The following is a 22,185-nucleotide window of genomic DNA, read 5'->3' as shown; positions in this document are numbered from 1 at the left end:
CGGGAAAGTGCACAGAAAAGCAGTAAAAACTGCTTTTCTGTGCAACCTCAGACTTAATATCATGGCGATATTAAGTCGGAGGTCCCAAAAGTTAAGTAAAAATATAGAAAAAAAAAAGTGTGAAATAGGCCCGTGGCTCGAAAAGCAGACACTCAATTTAGCTGGCATCCGGTTTCCGAGCCCGTGGCTGTCAGCGGGCTCAAGAACTGACGCCGACAAAATTGAGCCTCGGCTGTCAAACCTGCTGACAGCTGCCGCTCCTGTCAAAAAAGAGGCGCTAGGGATGCACTAGTGTCCCTAGTGCCTCTTTTTACCGCCGGCCTTAATTTTAATAAATTAGAATACTGTATTGCGCATACAGGAGAGTGGCCTATGCGTGCACTCGCCCGCTCTCCCGCGATTTTACTGTCTCAGCCCGTGTGTGCTGATTAGGAGACTAAAATTTGTGTTTCTAGTTACAGTTCCTCCAACCCTCCAGGCTTCAGAAATTATTTTCCATGTCTCAGTCACTATTCAAAAAACAAACAACATTTCCAACTTTTGCTCAATCTTTATTGAAGTTTTACAAAAAATCCTCCCTGTCCCAAAAAAGTGAAAAAATACATTATGTACAAAACCATGTTCCCCCTCAGTAGATAAGATTCAGATCAGTCATGCAGTGCTTTCCACCACTGCGCCTGGCTCTGTCTGTGTCTGCTCCTTTGCCTACAAAGAAAGAACGTATCAGCTTCAATATTCGTGAGAGAAAGCAGTACTGCATGGATGTGGAGACAGCGTTACAGGCTCAGAGTCAGGATTAATCATGCTGAAGTGGCAGCACAAGCACCTGGAGCCTCGAACATCTTCCAAATACCATGCTCTGCATCACTCTTCCCTACAGAGGAAGGTCATTAATAGATGCAGCTAGAACGTCTCCGGGCCCTGTAGAGAGAGGCTTGCATGCACTGGGAGGGACTGAATACAGTTAGGTTAGTTTAAGGAAGGAAATGCTTATGAAACTCTGGTTTCTAACTGCCCACCTCTTCCATTTTTTCTGCCCCATCGTTTCCACTGGGTGCGGCAGCATCCCCACCACCTCCACCATTCACAACTGATTCCTGCTTAAGTTTCTTAGCTTCATTGTCTTTCCTGGGGCTCTCATCTTCTGGCTTCCTCTGCAGAAAAAATATTCAAGTCTTATGCACGGCTTTTCCTTCATCCAGAGAGATCAGATTTGTGAAGCCTGCACTTCAGGGATTTCCCACCTATGTTCCACAGAACAGGAGTCAGGGGAGTTGCCCATATTTACAGCAGGCTGACAGCTGCACATGCAAGATGGTCAGTCACTGACAATCTGGTAGATTACGGCAAACGAAACAATGTCCAGAGGACATTTTACCAACTGGCCATACAGCAAAGATTAATGCAATTACTCTGCCAGATGTTTTAACTATTAGAGACTCAAGGTTTATATAAAAGGCACAGATTTAAAAAAAAGTGGCAATAAACTGCCCAATAAAGGCACAAAGATTAATGCATCTAACATCTTGCTAGATATGGAGAAAATTTAATCTTACCTGAAATTTCCTTTCCTTGATTCCAGCCAGACCAGTCCAGATACATGGGTTATGCTCCCCAGCTAGCAGATGGAGAAAGGTCTGCTGATATCACCCCTTATACGATCCCATGCTGCATTCAGCCTGCTAGTATTCACTGTGACAAGCTAAGCAAAAAGGTAAACTTGCCTTGCCAAGAATCACCTTCCCACATATAAACATCTGAGCCACAATTGCCTGGAATAGAACCACATGTGGTCCCTGTTAAAATGTAACCAAAACTTTGCATTTCAGCAATCCTTGCAATCTGAGAACACTGGAAAATATCCAGAATAGAGAGACTTTGGCAGGTGAAGAGGGTTCTGGACTGATCTGGCTGGACTCAAGGAAAGGAAGTCAGGTAAAATTGAAATTTCTCCTTCCTCTTTATCCAGCCAGACATATTGGACATACCTAAGCTATCACTCTTCTAGGCAAGACACTGCCAAACCTGCTCTCAAAACTGCCAAGTCAAATGCTGTTTCTTCCCTGGCTCTGATAATGCTCGGAAAAAGAATACAAAGATGACCAAGCTACCTTTGCAAACCTCCATTGGCAATGCCAAATGAAGCTCTGCCCACGATACACCTGTACACTGGTAAAGTGAGCTGTTTGCCCTTGTCTATATAGGTCACCCCTACCATCAACTTAAACCATAACGATGCCCTCAAAGCCTCTTCACCTTTCCTGGGACCACTGAGAAAAGAACAAAAATGATCCAACTTACTGAACTCATTTGTGACCTTCAAGTACCCAAGCAAAATCCTTGACATCTAAATAGCACAACTATAAACTTTCAGACAATCTGAGACATCAAGGCAGAAACTACTTTAGGACGGAATAGCAGCACTGTTCTGATAAATGTTGCCTCTGACAAGTCAGGAGATGTTCTCCACATGTCAACATCTGCCAGTATAAGATGTGACCTCAGGATCCATCAGGTTCTGCACATATGTAAGCGTGCCAAGGGAGTGATATGGATGGTTGCGGCCATATGACTCAGCCTCAACATGTGCCAAGCTGATTCCTCCTGGTTCAGTCACTAATGACCACTGTGAAAGAGGTGCAAAGCAGCTCTGGCATGGCAGAAAGGCCCTGGCTTGAGTTGTGTCTAGCAGAGTTCCAAAGTCCAACTGAGGTGACAGACTGAGATGGGACTTTGGGTAGTTGAAAACAAACCCTAGTGACTCCAAAACCCTGATTGTCAAGTGCATGGACCAGATGGTCCCTGCCTGAGACTTGCTCTTGACCAGCCAATTGTCCAGATACAGGAAAACATGTACTTCCAGTGTATGGAGGTGCAACACCACAGCAGGCATTTTGTGAAGCCGTTCGGGCTCACATCTGCCCCATAAGTCAATACCTGGTACTGGAAGTGCAGTTTCCCCACCACAAAATCAGAGATACTTCCTGTGACCAGGGAAGATCTCAATATGGCTGTATGCACCCTTTAGGTAGAGGGAGCATAGTCCCCTTATTGTAAAAAAAAAAAAAAAAAAGGGGGGGGGATCAAGGTGTCCACAGAAACCATCTTGAACTTTTCTTTTATAAACTTGTTCAAGGCCCTCAGGGTCTAGGATGGGATGGAGTCCTGTTTTCTTTGGAATCAGGAAGAACTGAGTAGAATCCCATTTGTGGTACCTCCTAATGCACTGCTGGCCCCTAAACAGGCATGGAGGGCAATTTGACGAGATACCCAATAGGTTTAATTGGTACCTCTGGTAGATGGACAAAATACACTGGTCAGAGGTTACACTAGCCCACTGGTTTGAAAGGACTGCAGCCTGCCCCTGACTGGAGAGAATCCAGTTGCCTGTACCCAAGATGATGGTTTATGCTCCCTACAGCAGTCAAAACCCTATCCCCAAAGTTGACTGAGGAACTGACTGGGGCTTGGGGAGTTGGGCCACAGCATCCTTCACCATCTCCAAAGAAATTCTCTCCAGTACACAGCATGTCAAGTGAGTCGTTCCTGTATCTCTGGTCAGATCAGAGGCCTGCAGTCAGTCCTGCTGCAGAAACCTATGCAGTTTTGAAAACATTTGAGATTGCAGACCTTGTATTTTTCACACTCAAAACCCTTGTGCACCAGCGACATGGTGTCTTGCTGCTATTGAGGCAGCTGCTCAGAAACCTCCTGCACCTGTTTCCAGATGTCCCGTATTAGTTCACACAGAGCTGGCAGGCGATGCAGGCAATATGCATGGCACCTTGAACACCTTCCTCCCAAGAACGTCCAATGCTGTATGGTCTTTCCCCAGGGGTGGGTCCAAGAGCACTTGGCACTCTTGAGGGCAGATTTAACCACCTATTGGTGGGGCAGCTGACACTTATCGAATCCAGCAGCCTTTTGGACAAGGTAAACCCTAGCTGCCTTCTTATTCACAGATACTGTGATGGGATGGTCCCAAATCCTCAGCCACACTAAGGATCTCATCTATTGGGACCACCATAAGTCTCCTTAGGAGGCTCCATGAATTGAAGAACCTCAAGCATTTTGTGTCTCAGTCAAAAGCTAGAATAGGATGGCCTCCGCCATCACCCTGATAAGCCCTGTGCAGGTCATGTCCTCAAATGGAGGCTCTTTGCTCCTCTGGAGAAGGGTCTGAGAGAATTCAGATGGTCTATCTGATCATCCCCCCCCAGGGGTCATAGGGGCCCTCTTCCTCACTATATACCACAGGAGATGGGCCCTAGTGCTTGGCTGACATTCAGAGGTGCAGGTACCTCCAAATGGGGGGACTACCAGCCTTGGTATGGCTGCCAGCCTCAGTGGAGCTTCCTGCTCGGAAGAACTGGTAATGACCACTGTATTGATAGGGGGAGGCCTTTGTGCTCAGCAGGTAGAAGGGCTTGTGCTGTCCCAGAAACTGATGCCAGCTGGGTCGGTAAGGCAGCAATGTGTACATTGAGCTTCTCCAGAAGCTGTACGAGCACAGGCAACACCAGCACTGGTTCTGGTGCCGCAGGACCAAAGCCCTGCAGTGCCCACTCCGCCAGCTGAACTCTACTCAAACTTTGTTGATGCTAACCCTGACTAGGAAAGGTGGCCAGATCTTCCTCAGACCTGTGAGAGGGATTGGTGGAGACCATTGCTGACCCCAGGCATTAGAGGTTTGGTGCTCCTTGCAACAGGACCACTTTGGGGGCATTGTGGCAAAACCCAGTGCATCCCTGGGCCCAGTACCATGCGACACTGACTGGTGTTTATGTTTTAGTCTTCCCTTAATGCTTTGTTTGGTCTTTCCCCAGTGCAGAGGACGATGAACCAAATGTCCTCAGCCTAGAGATAGACAATGGTCTGTCTCCAGCACCCTTATCCACCAGTGACAGACTGAACAGATGGTCCCACTGATGGTGATGGCATGGTGTCCATCGGTGCGGCTCAGAGGTCCTCTGATGCCAATGGCTCAGACTTTGACCCGAAGAGGTTGTCCATCTTGTCGAGTCAAAGCAGACATCCGTTTGGGGTCATCTGGGTGCACAGGCATCAATGCAGGACGTCATGCGATGCTCCCAGGCAGATGTAAACCTCAAAGATCAGTGATAGGCATGGTCCTTGGCCACTGGGTGCATTGACTGAAGCCAGACATTTATTTTTAATTTTTATATACAGATGTTCCTGTATAGGATACATATCGTGTTTGATCTTGATGTGCCAGAACCAGGGTGAATGGCAAGAGTTTTTAATTGGTCCTTAGGGGGGGCCCGGGGGACATCTGTGAAAATGTTATGTCTCTGAGAAGGCCTGACTGAAAAGCTAAGTCTTGAGTTTCTTTTTGAAAACCAGCGGGCAAGGTTCTTGTCGAAGGTCCGGCGGGAGCGAGTTCCAAAGGGGAGGACCAGCTGTGGACAGGGCACGCTTCCTTAGTGAGGTTTTGGCGGATGGGGCAAAAAATGGGAAAAATATAGAATGACAGTAGCATTGATGGAAGACAGGCACTACCACCATGGGGGGCGGCGGAGGGAACTGATCACGAAAGGTAACTTACCTGAATGCTGAAAATCCTGACTGGTGACACTGAAAGGTACCGAGAGGGACCGAGTGATGGACTTTCAAAGAGATAGCAAAATAAACTGCAAAAAAAAGTTTTCTACAAGGCAAAAAGCCAAAAGTTTTAGAGCTCAATCCAACCATAATTCTTACAGCTCTGTGGGGGGGGGGGGGGGAAGACAGACTGAAGAGGGCCCTCATGTGGACACATGGAATAGGATATGATGGTTTCTCACATTGGGCTCCATCTTTTGTCACCCATGTGTCAGACTACCATCCTGCTTGTCTCAGGGAAACGGTACAGTATATGCATACAGCTTATATCTGTCAGAGACTAGCAAGAGTTTTACCTAATGGGGCTAGGTAGAGACTGAAAAGCACTGATGACTGGGCAGAGCCCTGTGGATGTCACACCATTTTGAACATTACCAATCTTTGCGAGACAGAGCCAGTTATGACATTCTCTCAAAGGATACAGGAGTTTCTGCACAGAATGACATAGGGAAACCAAACTTGTCTGAAATAGGATGAGAAAATCCCAGAGTGTAGCCATCTGATCTGAAGTCATTTTTGGTAAAATGCAGACAACCAACCTGTTTTCTGCACTGAAGGCTGGGTCCCCAAACCTTCCTTGGTGGACCCAACCATTGACTGCTGTGCCAGTGCCCACATCCTTAGTTCTCCTTTTACTGGGACAGCATCTGATTGATCAATGCTTACTTTTGGGATCCAAAGCAAAGAGAAACTTCTAGCCAGTGTGGCCTGTGAGGAGCTTTTAGGCTTATCCTCTGGTAACATGAGCTTCAAACTTCTCCAGTTCTTCCCCCCCTTGCCCTCTGCTATATTTAGATTCCTTAAGAACTGTGAAATAAGGGAGTTAAGCTCTTCATGACAGAGGCAAATCAGTCACTATCTTTTCCAGGGGAATACTCATCCCGCCCCCATCCAACTCTGAGACAAAAGATCTCCAAACCACGGGCTCTATCCTCTTCCTAATCCACCTCCATTTCCTTTCTGGCCCTCTTACACTCCAGAGGAGGTAAACCCACATAAGGCACTTAAGGATATCCCTGGGACTGAAGCACAGGCTGAGGAGACCCCATGGCCAAACTCTGTCCCATGCAGAATGCCTTTGATCCCTGCAGGCACTTAAACTCTGGATGGTGCTGACTAGGTAGCCACCGAGTGTTTTATTGAGCTGCACCTTTCCCAGCCAGTTTGCTAGCCGAGGCTGAGGCTCCTGAGATAGCTACAGCTGTGTCCCTTACCTTGGACAGCAAGGAAGTAGGTCAGGTCTGAAAAGTCTCCTTCCCACTGAAACAAAAATGGCTGCTGCAGTAGCAAGACTGCACTAATGTGCACCCTCTCCTCCATAAAATCCCCTCTTGATAGTATTTGCTGCACGCCACACATGATACAAAGCTGAGCTTTCTTCCTGTTCTCCTGAAGCGCTGCCCATGAAGCCTCCCAACCTCGGGACAAGAACTCCTGCAAACCAGAGCAGCTGTGCAGAATGCTAGAGAGACTGCTTCATCAGATCAGGTTTTGGGGGTCCCCCCCCAGCTTTATAGAATCCATGAGAGAAGAGGAAACGTTACCCTAGAAGAGGTTACTCACAGCCTGCTGTCAAGGCTAGACTCTACGGAGGAGTCCATAGACACTCATCCCAATCATGGCATGTTCACCTCTCTGCTAAGGAGAACACTGGAGAGCTTAGAGCAACACAGGAGCCTCTAAGGGACGAGGCCAGCAAACCTCTCTCCATCTGCTGGCTGAGGAACATAACTCATGCAGCTAGACTAGACCAACTATATGAAAAAGAATCATTAGAGGTTCAAGATTTATTGAAAAAGGCATAAGAAACTGTCCTACAGATTTAAAAATTGTGACAAACTGCCCAATAAAAGGTAAGTGTGTCTTTCACACCCAGTCTAATTTGCAGGCCTGTTCCTATTAATATTCGCCCAGCTCCCATCTCTTACACTTCCCTGGTTCCCCAGCATGGTAGTTTTGGATGAATTACCAGGAGGAAACGTCTGTGGACCTATCAGTACAGCCATGACCTTCCTGGGAATCCCAGCTGACTATCCCAATGTTGTCTCCCTAAGTATCTTCCCTAGTTGGCTAGGTCCTGCTGGCTCCCAGTGGAAAGGAAATCTAAACAGCAAGGAGAAAGCAGGATTTGTTGTTTTTATTATCCATTAAACTTTATTTCTTGCTCTATTTTTTAGCCCGGCAATGAATCTGTCAAAATAGTTTACAACATACAAAAACATCCTAAATAAAAAACTTCATCCCCAGGCATCATGCCCATTCTCCGGGTGGACCACCTATAAAATTATTAGATATTGTAAGTGATTTATTGCTACTGAACTTCATGAGCCAGCTCATGTCTCACCCTGTGCTGAAGGCGCTACAGACCGAAACCCAATCAAGGATAGTTCAAAACCTTAATGCCAAACCCAGCCTCACACCCGTTATTGCTTGCTGCTTCTTACCTGATAATTTCCTCAAGTCCAAACGCATGGGTTGTGTCCACCAACAAGCAGACTGAGTCAGATTAACAGTTATGTAAGCTCCCATGCTATCCTCAGCCTGCCAGTATCCTGTAATAAAGCTAAAAATGACATGAAAGAACTTACCTCCTCCAACCAAACCAGGGGGTTTCCAAGGAATAAGTGAAGATACCAAATTAGGATAAAAATAGATTAATATTCCCTTACCTTAGCCACTGAAAGTTTGGGTATTTATATACTTTCCAAAAAAAAAAATAAAACTGGAATACCACGTTTGGCAGATAAGAGGGTTCTGGACTGGTCTTAGACTCAAGGAAAGTATCAGATAAATACTTATTGCCTCCTTCCTCTCCATCCAGCCAGACCAGTCCAAGCATGAGATGTAGCCAAGCTATACCTTGACTGGGCAGGACACTGTCAAAGCCACCGAACCAAAGGATGCCTCCTCCCTGTTTCGAACACTGATAAAGAATTACACAAGAATAAGAGGAATATCAGGTTGTCACTTTGTAACTTCATGAGAAAGCCAACTAAAGCTTGACCTGCTTGCATCCTGTTTGGGAGTGGTAGCTCTAAATGCAGGCCACATGGCTGTGAAAGCTTCATTTGTGTTGATTAGAATGTCCCTTTTTTAAATGACCCTGCATGGAGGACAAAGATCTGATCCCCTAAAATGTTCACCACAATCAAACTCTGCTACTCTGTTCCTTGGATGTGCAAACATGTCCTCAGGCAACTCTACAGAAGGAAGACACTACCCAGCTAAGGTGATAAAGCAAGTCACCTTTAGAAGGAAAAGAAAAATTACCTAATTTTCATTCCTGAACACCACAGACCAGTCCAGCAAGTGGGATTTACATCCCTTCCAGCAGATGGCAGAGATTAAAAACTTTTCACACACTGCTACATAACCGAGTGCGCCACCTGCAGTCCCTCAGTACCCAAGAAAACAGTGAAAACGAAGAACTCAAATGAACATGCCCTTATGGGAGGAAAAGAGAATGGATCGAGTCCCCTGAACTGGGACCCTCACATCCAAAAGGAACAGAATCCCTTCATTCCCCATTGGCTCAACCCAGCTATCCACGTTAAGTTCTGCATTGTAAACCTACTGAAACTATAGCAGTCTTTCAAAAGCAAGGGGATGGGCTTCTGTACTGGTCTGTGGTATTCCAGGAATGTACCAGGTCTTCCTTTCCTGTTCATACCCCTGATCAATACAGATAAGTGGGATCTACCCAAGCTCCCCTATACTGGGTGGGAATCCGAAAGACTTGCAACACTTGCCCCAAGCGCTACCTCCTCTGGCTCCCAAACATCCAATTGGTGTTTGGTAAAAAGTGACGTGACGCGAAACCCATGTCACTGCTCTATAAATTTCCTGAGGCAACACCAGCTGACACAGGAGGCCGCATGCATCCCCTCTGGAATCGGACAAGCCTTAGACACCTTACTTCCTTTCTTTGCCTTGCTACACAAGAAACAGATCTGACTGCTGAAAAGTTACCGACCTTCGGGTACTGCAATAGCATCCTACGAACATTTGGTAAGGGAAGCTCCTTCACCTGCAGTTTGGCTGACAAATGCAGAAATGTCAACCGTCTGGTTGAGATGAAAGGCAGCGAATGCAAGACCCACAGACCATAATCCATAAGAAGAGATGTACAAAACGAAGCCTAAAGCTCGGAAATCTGCCTGGCTGAGCAGATCGTACCCAGTGCAGACAAGCCCTTTGCATAAGGCTGCCACCGATTGATCTTCAGTTTCTGGTCTTGGGCATCCTTCAGGGTGGACGACCCTGCTACTGGGACATTGTCTTCTTGGTCACTGCTGGGACTGAGGCATTTATCTTAGGAAGCATCAGGAACTCCAAGGTCTCCTCTGGCAAGGGATACAAGGACACTGCCATTGCCTACCTCGAGACCTGCCTCAAAAGTACCCCACTCCCAGCTTTTTCACTTTCTTAGTGAAAGGAAAATCCTTTCCAGGGCCACCAAGCAGCCCCTCCAGTACCAGGGCCACCCCTTCATTACATCAGATTCCCGAGTGACCTTAATCCCCATTTCTGACAGAACATGGGAAATGAGGCCACAGCTCCTCATTCCTGCAAAAATCAGACAATCCTAGGGTCATCCCCTTCTGTGACCAGAAGCTCCTCTGGGTCAGACATCCTTATCCACATCTGGCAATACCTCCATGGAGTCATCCCCTGTGTCACCATCAGGGTCCCCCCATGATCCTCAGGTAGTTTGTTGGAACCCTTCGAATCCACTGAAAATGCCTTATCAGTCGGACATCCAAGGCCCAGGTGACAGAATACCCCCAGACCTTTCTTGTGGGGTCACTTTAGGTCTTTGTGGGGTGTTTAGGCTTCTGGGTCAGTGAGTTTACTCCGTACTCCTCTCTTGGCCAGATAGGCCTTATGCAGTAGCAGGACAAATTCCATCGAAATCAGACTTGCTACCCCTATCCTCAACAAGCGAGCTCCCAGCTTCTTGATCCTCCAATGTGTCTGGCACCACCAGTGACAGTGGAAGAGGAGAGTCCCTGGACTCCCTTTACAGATGCCTTTCTGCTGTGTTTACCTAAAGTGGCCACCATGCTTTTGACCCCACTAGGAGCCCTGCTGACCAGGGGGCCTTGCCTACCTTCTGCCACCTCCAGAGGATCATCCTCCTTCCCTGGAGAGACAGCCCAAGCAAAGCACTGCTGCATTTAGGCACGTGCATATCAGGCTGCATGCCAGTCTGACATCCTCACTCCATGGCTGTCGCCATGCTGACAGCGTGCATGGCACGTCTATTCTGCAGTCCCTGCTGTGGTCACTGAGCAGGCCGCCGCTGCAATTCACCCCATCTTTGAGCTGCAGCTCGCTCAATGCTGGCACTTCTATCACCCCTGTGCATGCACTGCACAGCCTGATCAGCCTAATGCACAGTCAATCTTGGAAGCTCAACACAGATGTATTCCAAGTATTAGGAAAGATGGAAAAAAGGCTTAAAAAAAAAACCACTAGCATGGTTGAATCTAACTGGATGCCCATGAAACACCAGACCCTGCCTCAGCAGACCTGGAGTTCAAAGGTAAAAAAAAAGGTACTCTCATCCAACTGTGGACCAAAGCCGCCTTGATCAATTAACCACTACCAGAGCTACAGACCCTTGAAGTCTGAATATCTGATGCAGGAGACAGAGGTCATGAAGGAAATACAAAGTATCTGCAACTGATTAAGACTGAACTAAGGGCTCCAGCCTGGACAATCTTTCTATATTTGCATTCCTGTCAGATGCCATTAAGTAACACCAGCTCCCCTCACCGCACCACAATGTGATGTAATGTCCTTTAGAATTACCAATGCTCGAGATCCAGAACGTGGCTGAGATAGCTTGAACCTTCCCTACCCCAGGAACGTGATGCACCACTAGCACTGGAGAAGTTACTTACCTGATAATTACGTTTTCCTTAGTAACTTCATATCCCCCCTCAGCCGTCTTCTCCAAACTGAACAGCCCTAACTTTAGCCTTTCCTCATAGGGGAGCTGTTCCATGCTGCACTGGAGAAAGTGCAGAGAAGGGAGACCAAAATATGGGGCATGGAACAGCTGCCCTATGAGGCAAGGCTAAAGTTAGGGCTGTTCAGTTTGGAGAAGAGACAACTGAGGGGGGGGATATGATAGAGGTCTACAAAATCATGAAGTGATTAACAAGTTAATGTAAATTGGTTTATTCAGAAAAAGGAATAGGGGGAACTCTATGAAGTTAGCAAGTAGCTCATTTAAAACAAATCTAAAAAAAGGGGTTTTTTTACTCAGCATATAGTTAAACTCGACTTTATTGCCAGGGGATGTGGTTTCAGCAGTTACTGGGTTTAAAAAAAAGTTTGGATAAGTTCCTAGAGATTAAGTCCATAGACTGCTATTACAGTAATTTATAAGCAATAGTAGCTTGTGATCTAATGTTTGGGTACTTGCCAGGTACTTGTGACTTGGATTGGCCTCTGTTGGAAACAGGATGCTGGGTTTGCTGGACCCTTGGTCTGACCCAGTATGGCATCTTCTTATGTTCTCTTCATTTGTGCCATCTGGGTCCCTGCCAGGGATACCCTTGGTAAGGTGAGGAATACCTCAGGGTCTGCTGGTAGGAATGTGGGAGGGAGGGGATACCGCCCGAGGTTCCATCTGGACCAGGGCAAGTGAGGCAGTAGACTGCTTTTACAAAGGCTTGTAGCCCCTGGGAAAAACCCCACTCCACTCAGGAAAAGGCAGCCAGGGGGCACTAGGGTGGGACCAGTTGAATTTCCCTCTCCCACAGATGATCCAGTCAAGGGGATACTGAAGTCCAGCGTACTTCAAGTTAAGTCCGTGACAACCCCATAATCTAATGGGAGCAAAGTCCGAGGAGGCCAATTGTCCTTGGGTTTCCTCACAGGGCTGACATAAGAGTCCAGGTCCAACTGTGAGGCTCTAATATGGCAAGCATTGTAGAGAACTAGGCACTTAGGTTTTCTAAATGTATGCGTACAAAAGTTCGAATGTCTGGGTGAGGTGCATGCCCAGCTCTTCCTGTATTGCGCGCTTTAAAAGATGTGAGGGTAGGTATGCGTCTGACCTATGGTCAATATGGCACACAGAAAAAGATGGCACCACTGTGGCCTACCATGCCTAGCCCAGTGGGGGCTGCTCAACCCCCCTTATCCCCAATGGAAGCAGGAATGACGTCAATATGGCATGCCCAGGGAAGCCGTACTGCAACTCCCACCAAGTCTCTGTACCAGGAGGTAAATTTTACAAATAACCCTTGCTGCAGTTCCATATTAAGAGCTGCCACCCAGGAAAGAGATCTAGGCGTCATAGTGGATAATTCTTTAAGTCGTCGGCTCAGTGTGCTGCAGCAGTCAAAAAGCAAACAGAATGTTGGGAATTATTAGAAAGGGAATGGTTAATAGAACGGAAAATGTCATAATGCCTCTGTATCACTCCATGGTGAGACCGCACCTTGAATACTGTACAATTCTGATCGCCGCATCTCAAAAAGATTAATTGCGATGGAGAAGGTACAGAAAAGGACAACCAAAATGATTAGGGGAGCTGTTCCATCCCCTCTATGAGGAAAGGCTGAAGAGGTTAGGGCTGTTCAGCTTGGAGAAGAGACGGCTGAGGGGGGATATGATAGAGGTCTTTAAGATCATGAGAGGTCTTGAACGAGTAGATGTGACTGTTTACACTTTTGAATAATAGAAGGACTAGGGGGCACTCCATGAAGTTAGCAAGTAGCACATTTAAGACTAATCGGAGAAAATTCTCACTCAACGCACAATAAAGCTCTGGAATTTGTTGCCAGAGGAGGTGGTTAGTGCAGTTAGTGTAGCTGGGTTTAAAAAAGGATTGGATAAGTTCTTGGAGGAGAAGTCCATTAACTGCTATTAATCAAGTTTACTAAGGGAATAGCCACTGCTATTAATTGCATCAGTAGCATGGGACCTTCTTAGTGTTTGGGTAATTGCCAGGTTCTTATGGCCTGGATTGGCCTCTGTTGGAAACAGGATGCTGGGCTTGATGGACCCTGGGTCTGACCCAGCATGGCAGGTTCTTATCTTCTTATGTAGGTGGCACACTAAGTGTCAGTAAAGCTTTTCTTCTGTCTTCATCTGCTAGCAGAGAGGCAAAACCCAGGAGTCTGGACTGATCTGGGGTATGAACAGGTGCTTCCCCCCCCCCACAGCTGAACACTGCACCTCCCAAAGGAAACACTATGGAGGACCACTGGGAATAGGGCGCCTAGGCTATGTAAAACAAGGGGCAAATCCCCCTAGGCCCCCACAAGAGTAAGGAGACAGGGACTGTCTCCTGTGAAAGCAATCCACAAAGTTCAAACAAACTCCTTTTCTTTTTAAATCAATAAAGGATAAATACTTGCTTGATCCAGTGTTAGAAGTAAAGGTAGAAAGAATCCCCAAAGGGACAAAGAATAAAGCAAACAGGGAACCACAGGGTGAGCTGCCTGCACCTGCTGGAGTCAGACAAATGCTGAAGGGCTGCAGGGCAGGCTGTCCTCATATAGGATACCCTTTCAGTTCTGGTCTGTTTCCACCTGCTGGACAGGAGGCTCAACCCACAGTCTGGACTGATCTGGGTACTTACAGGGAATGGCTCGTAGCGTGAAACTGCTGCACATAGCTGCCCGGACCCCTAGGGCGGAAACCTCAAATCTTAAGTTGCAACTCCAATTTGAGATCCTGCAAATCCTTCAGGGCAGTGGCTCCTGTTACCGGGATGGTGGTTCTCGTGGTCACTGCAGAGACTGCAGTGTCCACCTTAGGGAGGTCCGGCACTTCCTCCGGAATCGGGTATAACTTGTCCATAGGCTGACTTACCTTTACACCAAGGCCCGGAGTGTCCCACTCCTTAAACAAAAGATCCGTAACTGACATATGAAACGGAAAGGATCGAGCTGGACTCCTGAGCCACACCATCACCAGATCCATAGCCCTAAACCATGAGTCCTCCAGAAGAACCTCAATGCCCGGCTCCTCCAGAATGGCCAGGATAAGAGGACCTAGTTCATCCCTTCTGAACAGGTAGACCACTCGGGATCATCGCCCTCCACTAGAGACGTACTCACTGGCTTGGCCAACTAGAGCTGGTAATCCTGATCCGCATCCAGTCCCTCACCAGGGGCTTGCAGAGGAGACTCCCCTTCATCTGCACTGTCCGTACGTGAACTGTCCACCGGACCAGAGACTGGAGGGGGCATTTGGCCTTGGGGGCTTCTATGCCACTATGTGACTTGGTACGTTTGTGAAGTGATGTGTCCCAGCCTCCATAGATGCCGGGACCTCACGGGGTACCTTAGTACTCTGGCTCTTTGCTGCTTTCCGTGCTTTGAAGGGTTTTTGCAGCAACAAATCAAAATCTGAGAATGAGGAAGACTCATCCGAGTCTTTCCCCTGTTCCTCCTCAGAGGAAGAGATCTGAGCTGCCAGCAAGTCCCCCCCCCCCCCCCCCCCGTCCTCCACCAGGGGCAGCAGGTCATGGCGAAAGAGGTGGTGGGAGCTCCCCTCCCCCAGGGCAGCCTTCTCCTGCTCCCTGAACGGTCGCAGTAAGGCTTCAGTACCTGCGCTGAGGAGAAAAGGGTCCCGAGGCTGCCGCAGCAATTCTGCCCTCCCAGGGTCCCTGCCTGCTCTAGAGCTGCTGTGATGCAATTTCGCCGGAATCTGCTTCCCCGAAGAGCCTTCCCCTCCCGACAAGCACCAGGTACAAACTCCGGCCTCTAGGCTGCACCATGCAACATGATCCCCGAGCTAAATTAGGATTGGGGCCCAAAAAAAGAACCATGCGACCAAGACAACCCCCCCGGGGAGCTCGTTGGAACCCTAAAGGACGGCGAAAACTGCGTCAGAAGGAAGGCGGGCCGAAAGAGACCGCTAGGCCGGCTCAGAAATTAAATAAATCACCTCAGCATTGTTTTTTCCTGTGTGCAGATCTTCAGGGGGTGAGTGAACCGGGCTCCCCGGTATCACCCTCAGCCGCAGGCAGTTACAGGGCTCCTAACCCTCTGCTACCAGGGAGGAATGGTCCCCATCAGGACCTAGCAACCCCCTGGGAGGCTTAAAGAGATATCTTCTGGGGTTTTTTGTTTTTTTTTTTACTAAATCCTTGTCTAAGATTTCCGAAGGAACGAATACCAATAAACTAAAAACCTAACACCAAACCCAGACTAAAGGTTTTGCACCTCCAGCATCTGCTGGAGACAGAAATACTGACAGACTAGGTGGCACCTCAGGAGTATAGGACAGAGTCCGTTAAAACGTCTGTCTCCATCTGCTAGAGGGGAGGCAAAACCCAGGATTCTGGATTGATCTGGGTACTTACAGGGAACATGCTGTCACCTCAGGAACTAAAGCAGTGCTCTGATTTTATTTTTCACACTACTACAAGCATTCCCCAGTAGGGAGATGCATGTTCACCATCTGGAGATAGAATACAGATGAGCTGATAGGGCAGGGCTTTGTGTCTTACATCAGCAAGTCCATTCTACTCTGTCTCCATCTGCTGGTAGAGGTGTATAACCCTGCCTGACTGCAGAGGAATAGGATACAGAACAATATAGAATGAAATGTGCAGCCCAAACCAAATCCTTGGAAGCCCCCTGGCCTAAGGCCATGCTCAATTGGGGGAGGAAGCACAAGGCTTTCCCCACAGGAGCTGCCCTTCCAATCCTTGTAAAAAAACAGCCTAACTAGGCCTCATCTCAGAGCATGGGACAATCTATCATCTGCTAGACAATACTGGCAGGCTCAGGGTAACATGGGAGCTTCTACCTGGGTGGACATAACCCATACGGGATGCTGAGGAAGGAACCATTTTCTTCCAATAAGCTGGTCCATATCAGAAAGCTTAATACTGCATCATTAGCTCTAACTTACTAATGCTCTCATTAGCTTGAGGCACCCTGTACAGATTTTCAAATCATGCTCTATAGTTATTCTGCAGCTGGGCCAATAAGGAGGCATCACTACACACCTTTTTCCTGACAAGATGAGAAATGTCTGAAGCACCATTTGATGAAGCTGCTCCATCTGCTCTTTTCATGGGAATCTGTTGAGGAGAAAGAATACAATCAAACAAACAGTCAGCATCAGAAGTCACTATTTTTAAGTGCCTTTACCAAAAAGGCCCATGAAGTTAATGGCACTGCAATACAGGGTGGATACAAAGTGTAAAAATGATTTTAAATGAGGTTTAGTATTTTTATTTTAAGAGTTAATTAGATCTCAAACATGAGGAAACTAAACAGTCTTAAAAAAAACAAAAAACACCACAAATGGCTATCACCTGCTAAACATAGGAATTCCAGTTTTTCTGTTTCATGAAAAAATGGTTCTAGTCTAAGAACTATTCCTTACCTGCTAATTTTCGTTCCTGTAGTACCATGGATCAGTCCAGACTGTGGGTTGTTCCCCCCCCTACCAGCAGATGGAGTCAGAGCAAAAACTGAGAGGGTGCTCTCATAAGCTGGGGCGCCCTCTGTAATCCTTCAGTATAAAGTATAACAAAGCCAGAAAGAAAACCTTGGATGGATCAATACAAATTGAACTATAACCACCCGTAGAAATGCAACTTGCAACAAGAACTTAGTCAGTCCTATACCTGCCCTGAAAAGATTGACAGTTGAGCTGAAGAGTGTTTCCCCACAAAAAACTCCAAAGAATCTTAGGGTGGGTGTCTGGACTGACCCATGGTACTACAGGAAAGAAAGGAATAATTTTCTTTTCCCTGTAGGTACCAGGATCAGTCCAGACCATGGGATGTACCAAAGCTTCCCTAAGTAGGGTGGGCTACTGATAGCCCAGCTTGAATGACCTGAGCTCCAAAAGAGCCCCCGACTGGTGGTTGAAGATTCAAGCAATAGTGACGCGCAAAAGTGTGCAACAACTTCCAGGTAGCTGCTCTGCAAATCTGTGGAGAGACCGCTCTGCTTGAGCCTGGAGCAAATGAGCCTTTATACCGTCTGGCGGTGGATGCCCAGCGCCAACATATGCAGTAGAAATTGATTCCTTGAGCCAGCAGGCAATGGTGGTTTTAGAAGCCTCGTTTCCCCTTCTTGGGACCACTCCAGAGGACAAAGGTGATCGGACAAACAGAAGTCATTGGTCGCCTCCAGGTATCGAAGGAGAATGCGCTTGATATTGAGGTGTCTTAAGGTCCTTGGACTCCGTCCTGGAATGATGGTAGTTCCACTGACTGATTCAAATTAAGAGATGAGAACACTTTTTGTAGAAATGATGGTACAGTACACAAGGATACTCCTGAATCTGTGAAACGTAGGTAAGGCTTGTATATAGGCCTTAAGCCTGAGCTGTGTATTTCCTGACTTTGCTGGCAACATATTTCGCAACCATGTGCTTTGGCAAGCTCAGTACCGGAAGAAGCCAACACCCCAGAGACGGTACCTGATTGGACTATAAAGTAACGTTCATAATTGGATATTAGCAGAAGATAATACACCCAGGATGCGCATCAATGTATTTCTATTGGACAATGAAAAAAGTTTAAAAACTCCAGCCCGAGGGCTCCGCATTTGAGAAGCAAGCTGAATGCCAATTGTCACTGACCTGCGTCTCCAGAGAAACAACGACTTCCTCTTTTTCCTTGTTCCTCTTAACTGTATTGTCTTTGTATTGCTATCAATAAATTTGCCTTTTAGATCATAAAGCTGTCTGAAGGTGCTTTCCGAATACCCGCCAAAAACAGGCTCTCTACAGAACAAGGCTTGCAGTTCTGAGATTCTGCGAGTGGAACAGACACCAGGAAAACTGTCTTGAGTAGCTCTTTTCAGAGGTTCAAAAGGTGGACCGCCTAGCATTCGAAGAACCAGATTCAAGCGCCACGAAGGACAGATTGCAGATTGGTGGTTTCACATGCTGTGTGTGAGATGTTTGACAATTCACACATATCCCAGCATAGCCCTCTGCTTCAATGGCAGGGGAGCAAGTCTGATATTTCACTTTCAACGCATAGCCAGAATGGCCCTCTGCTTCAATGGCAGGGGGGAAATGAAGAAAGGTGGATCTATATTCAGGCAACAATCAACAAGGACTGAATTATAGTCTAGATAAACAGATAGGGGTATTAACCACTGCAATAAACTTAACTAAATTAAGCTATTTCACTTAGATGCAGTTCCAACACTGCTCCCTACATTAATAGCAGGGGTGGAAAGGAAATAGAATAAAAAAGGTTACTAAGAGCCAAGAGAAACAGATAAGTATGTGAGAAAAAGTGCAAAAGCTTGCTGGGCAGACTGGATGGGCCATTTGGTCTTCTGCTGTCATTTCTATGTTTCTCTCAAGAACAGGACTATGTCCGGGTGTGTCGCAAGAGGAGATCCATCCTGATGAACGAGAGCACCAAGGGCTGCCACCTGAACTCTGAGGGAATTCTAGGCTAATCCCATCTCCAGTCCTTGCTGTAAGAAAGACCAGATCTGGGGGGGACCAAGATGGCCACCACATGAGTAGCAGCAAAAGGAGCTCTCTGCATTTGCCTGTAAAATTGTCTACTTGAATTATTCCTTGGCTTTACCTCTAAAATGCCACATACAAAGCGTGTTTGAAGGATGTTACTGTTTACTGGCTACTTTTCCATTTGAGCAGGACAGAAATCTTATTCTGAAGTATTTCTTCAGGAATAGAACTGTTCAATATTATGGGCAAAGTATTTGGATTTATCTGGATATTGTCCACTCAACTCAGGAGCAAAGAAGAAAGTTTTTGCTAATGATTCCTGAAGTATTAAGTCGAGGGGCCAGTATGGTCCTGAAGTATCCCTGCAAATGTTTAAAATTTCGAGAATAAATATTTCTACAAACCCGATCAACTATGGGGATTTCTAGATGGAAAGGGATGAAGGGCTATAAAGTCAGGGGTAATCATATAGTGGTGTATTTCTTGTTTTTGATTATATGTATTTGAGCTCCTTTTATTTCCTTATATCTTGGTCCCAATATTGCCTGTATTTTCAGAGATCTGTTAAAATTAATATTTAATGTAAAATGTTGCTTTTGAATTATATTGCTAGATCTTATACCTTGATATATGTAATATATCTGAAATTGCATAAATAAAAAGTTATAAAAAAGACAAGATCTGGGATATGGTCGCATGGCGTGGAGAAAGTTGTGTGGCACCAAGACAAACACTTGCCAGACCCGGATATATGATATGGAGGTGGAAGTCTTCCTAGCCTTAAGAGGAATGGAAATAATCGCCTCTGGATACCCCCCCGTCTTCTCAGCCGGCGCCACTCAAAAGCCAGGCCGCTAGACAAGCGATCTACCTGGTCGAAAAATACAGGACTGTCGTAGCAGATTCGGCAGATGTCCCAGCTGGAGCGGGCCATTCACTGCTAGATTGACCAAATCTGTAAGCCATGGCCATCAAAGCCATTCTGGAGCCACCAGGATCACTGACCCCTGGTGACACTTCTTCGGAGCACCCTTCCCACCAGGGGGGCCAAGGCAGGAACATGTAGAGCAGGAGTTCCGCAGCCACGAGAAGCTAGGGCAGAGACGCCCTCTGTGCAGTGTTCTCTTCTGTGACTGAAGCATGGAGCCTTTGTGTTCTTTTGAGTGGCCATGAGATCCAGATGGGGAGTCCCCCATCGCGTGAAGAGTGACATTGCTCCCTGGGACAGTTCCCACTCCCCAAGGGTTAAGAGTTGGCAATGCAAAAAATCCTCTTGAACATTGTCGACCCTCGCAATGTGAGACAAGTGGAGTTCTGCCCATGGCATGAGCTTGTTAGTCTCCCGAGCAACATGACTTGTCCCTCCCTGACGGTTGATGTATGCTACTGTCGTCGCGTTGTCTGAGGGGATTTGGACTGATTGACCCTGGACTAGGGGAAGGAAGTGCTTCAGTGCAAGATGAACTGCTCTTGTCTTCAGATGGTTGATGGGCCAAGCTGCCTGTACTGGTGTCCATTGACCCTGCGTCGACTGCTGTCTGCACACTGCCCCCCATCCGGTGAGGCTGGCATCGGTCGTAATGATCACCCATTGCGGGACCTCCAGGTGCACCCCTCTGAGCAGATAGAGGTTGAGCCACCAGTCCAGGCTGTCCTTGGCTAAAGGTGGTATCGGCAGAGGAGCCTGAAACTCAAGACACTGGCTTCCAATGGGAGAGTAATGCTCTTTGTAAGGGCTGCATGTGGGCAAATGCCCAAGGCACTACATCTATTGGGGAGGCCATGAAGCCCAGTATCTGGAGATAGCCCCATGCTGTGGGAAGCTGGAGGTTCCGAAAGCACTGAACCTGAATGAGGAAGGAGATGCTCCAGTATCTGCAGCACTGCACCCTGCTTTCTTAATCTGCATGGGGAGAAGACAAACCTGTCTGAGTGGATGAGCAAACTCTAAAGCTTAACCGTGCTGTAGAATATTCAAGACCCACTGGTCTGGGGTAATTTTGACCCACTCAGAATAGGGTCAAGTGTCCTCAGATGAGTGGGCTGGCAAAGCTTCATTGGGAGGATGTCTCGAGCTGGTCGACGTCCCCAAAAGGAATGAGACCAGGACTGTGCTCGTGAAGACGGTGGTCTTGAGGGACTGGCCTAGCCTGGCGGAAACGATGCTTTCCTCTGAAACTGTATGCCTTGGAGGTCCAAGGATGATCTTCTGGTGGTTTATGTACTTTGATCTCTCCAAGCGATTTAAATGAGTTGATCCAACTCCTCTCCAAACAGTAACCTACCCTTGAAGGGGAGGGAGCCCAGCTGAGATTTGGAAGAAGAATCTGCCAACCAGTTTGAGCCAGGAGGCATCTAGCAGAGACCACTGAAACCATGGACCTGGCCAGGACTTTAAGATCATAGAGAGCGTCCACCCCATAGGCAAACCACTTCAAGTCGTTCCACCTGCTGAGCCACCTCTGGCAGAAGCTGTGTGCTGAGCAGCTGCTGGACCCACCGGAGACCTGCTCTCTGCATCAGGGAACTGCACACTACAGCCCTAACCCCCAGGGCTGATACCTCAAAAACCCTCTTCAAGTAAACCTCAAGCTTGCGGTCCTGCAGGTCTGCTCCTCCAGTTACTGGAATAGTTGTCCTTTTCGTGACTGCCGAAACAGAAGCATCCAACTTCGGTACCTTCAACAGGTCCAGGGACTCTTCCGGGAGCGGGTACAGCTTGTCCATCGCTCTGCCAACCCACAGAGGGGCGTCCGGAGTGTCTCACTCCCTGGACAATTGGAGAAGCATAGGATGAAAAGGAAAAGTCTTCGAGGGAGGCTGAAGGCCTCCAAGGACCGGTCTCCCTTCTATTGCAGTATGGGTCCAGGGGTCTCCTGGGGAGCCTCGATATCCAATTCTGTCAGGACATGTGAAATAAGTGAGTCCAACTCGTCCTTCTGAAAAAGGTGCAGGACCAGAGGGTCATCTCCCTCCATGTGCACCAAAAGACTAAGGTCATCCAAGTCTGGGTTCACCCCCGGGACCACTGGGGGAGGAGAATCAGGCAGAGTCGGGCAGGACCCTGTTTGAACTAGACAGGACCCTAAAGGAGCCCCTGGAGCCTGAAGGCAAGGAGGCAATCCTGGTGCTGTA

At 47.5% G+C, this 22,185-nt stretch overlaps 1 protein-coding gene across 5 annotated transcripts in view; it reads right to left on the bottom strand.

The window, feature by feature from the left end:
• Nucleotides 1-534: 534 nt before the first annotated feature.
• The window catches only part of LOC115082333 (histone-binding protein N1/N2-like), a 72,200-nt gene continuing 50,549 nt past the window's right edge, over nucleotides 535-22,185 (bottom strand). For 3 of the 5 annotated variants that reach the window (XR_003854137.1, XM_029586569.1, XM_029586572.1), the window contains 3 exons: nucleotides 16,607-16,681; nucleotides 1,020-1,154; nucleotides 535-705 (listed from right to left, as the gene is read on the bottom strand). Coding sequence is in view for 4 of the 5 variants with exons in the window: in XM_029586569.1 (XP_029442429.1) it covers nucleotides 652-705; nucleotides 1,020-1,154; nucleotides 16,607-16,681 (264 nt within the window). In the remaining variant the exon portion in view is untranslated. The remainder of the gene's footprint in view (nucleotides 706-1,019; nucleotides 1,155-16,606; nucleotides 16,682-22,185) is intronic. The other 2 variants (XM_029586571.1, XM_029586570.1) reach the window with 1 other exon arrangement.

Source organism: Rhinatrema bivittatum, unplaced genomic scaffold, assembly GCF_901001135.1.
Source record: "Rhinatrema bivittatum unplaced genomic scaffold, aRhiBiv1.1, whole genome shotgun sequence".
Lineage (NCBI taxonomy): Eukaryota > Metazoa > Chordata > Amphibia > Gymnophiona > Rhinatrematidae > Rhinatrema > Rhinatrema bivittatum.
This window is presented reverse-complemented; position numbering and strand designations above follow the sequence as displayed.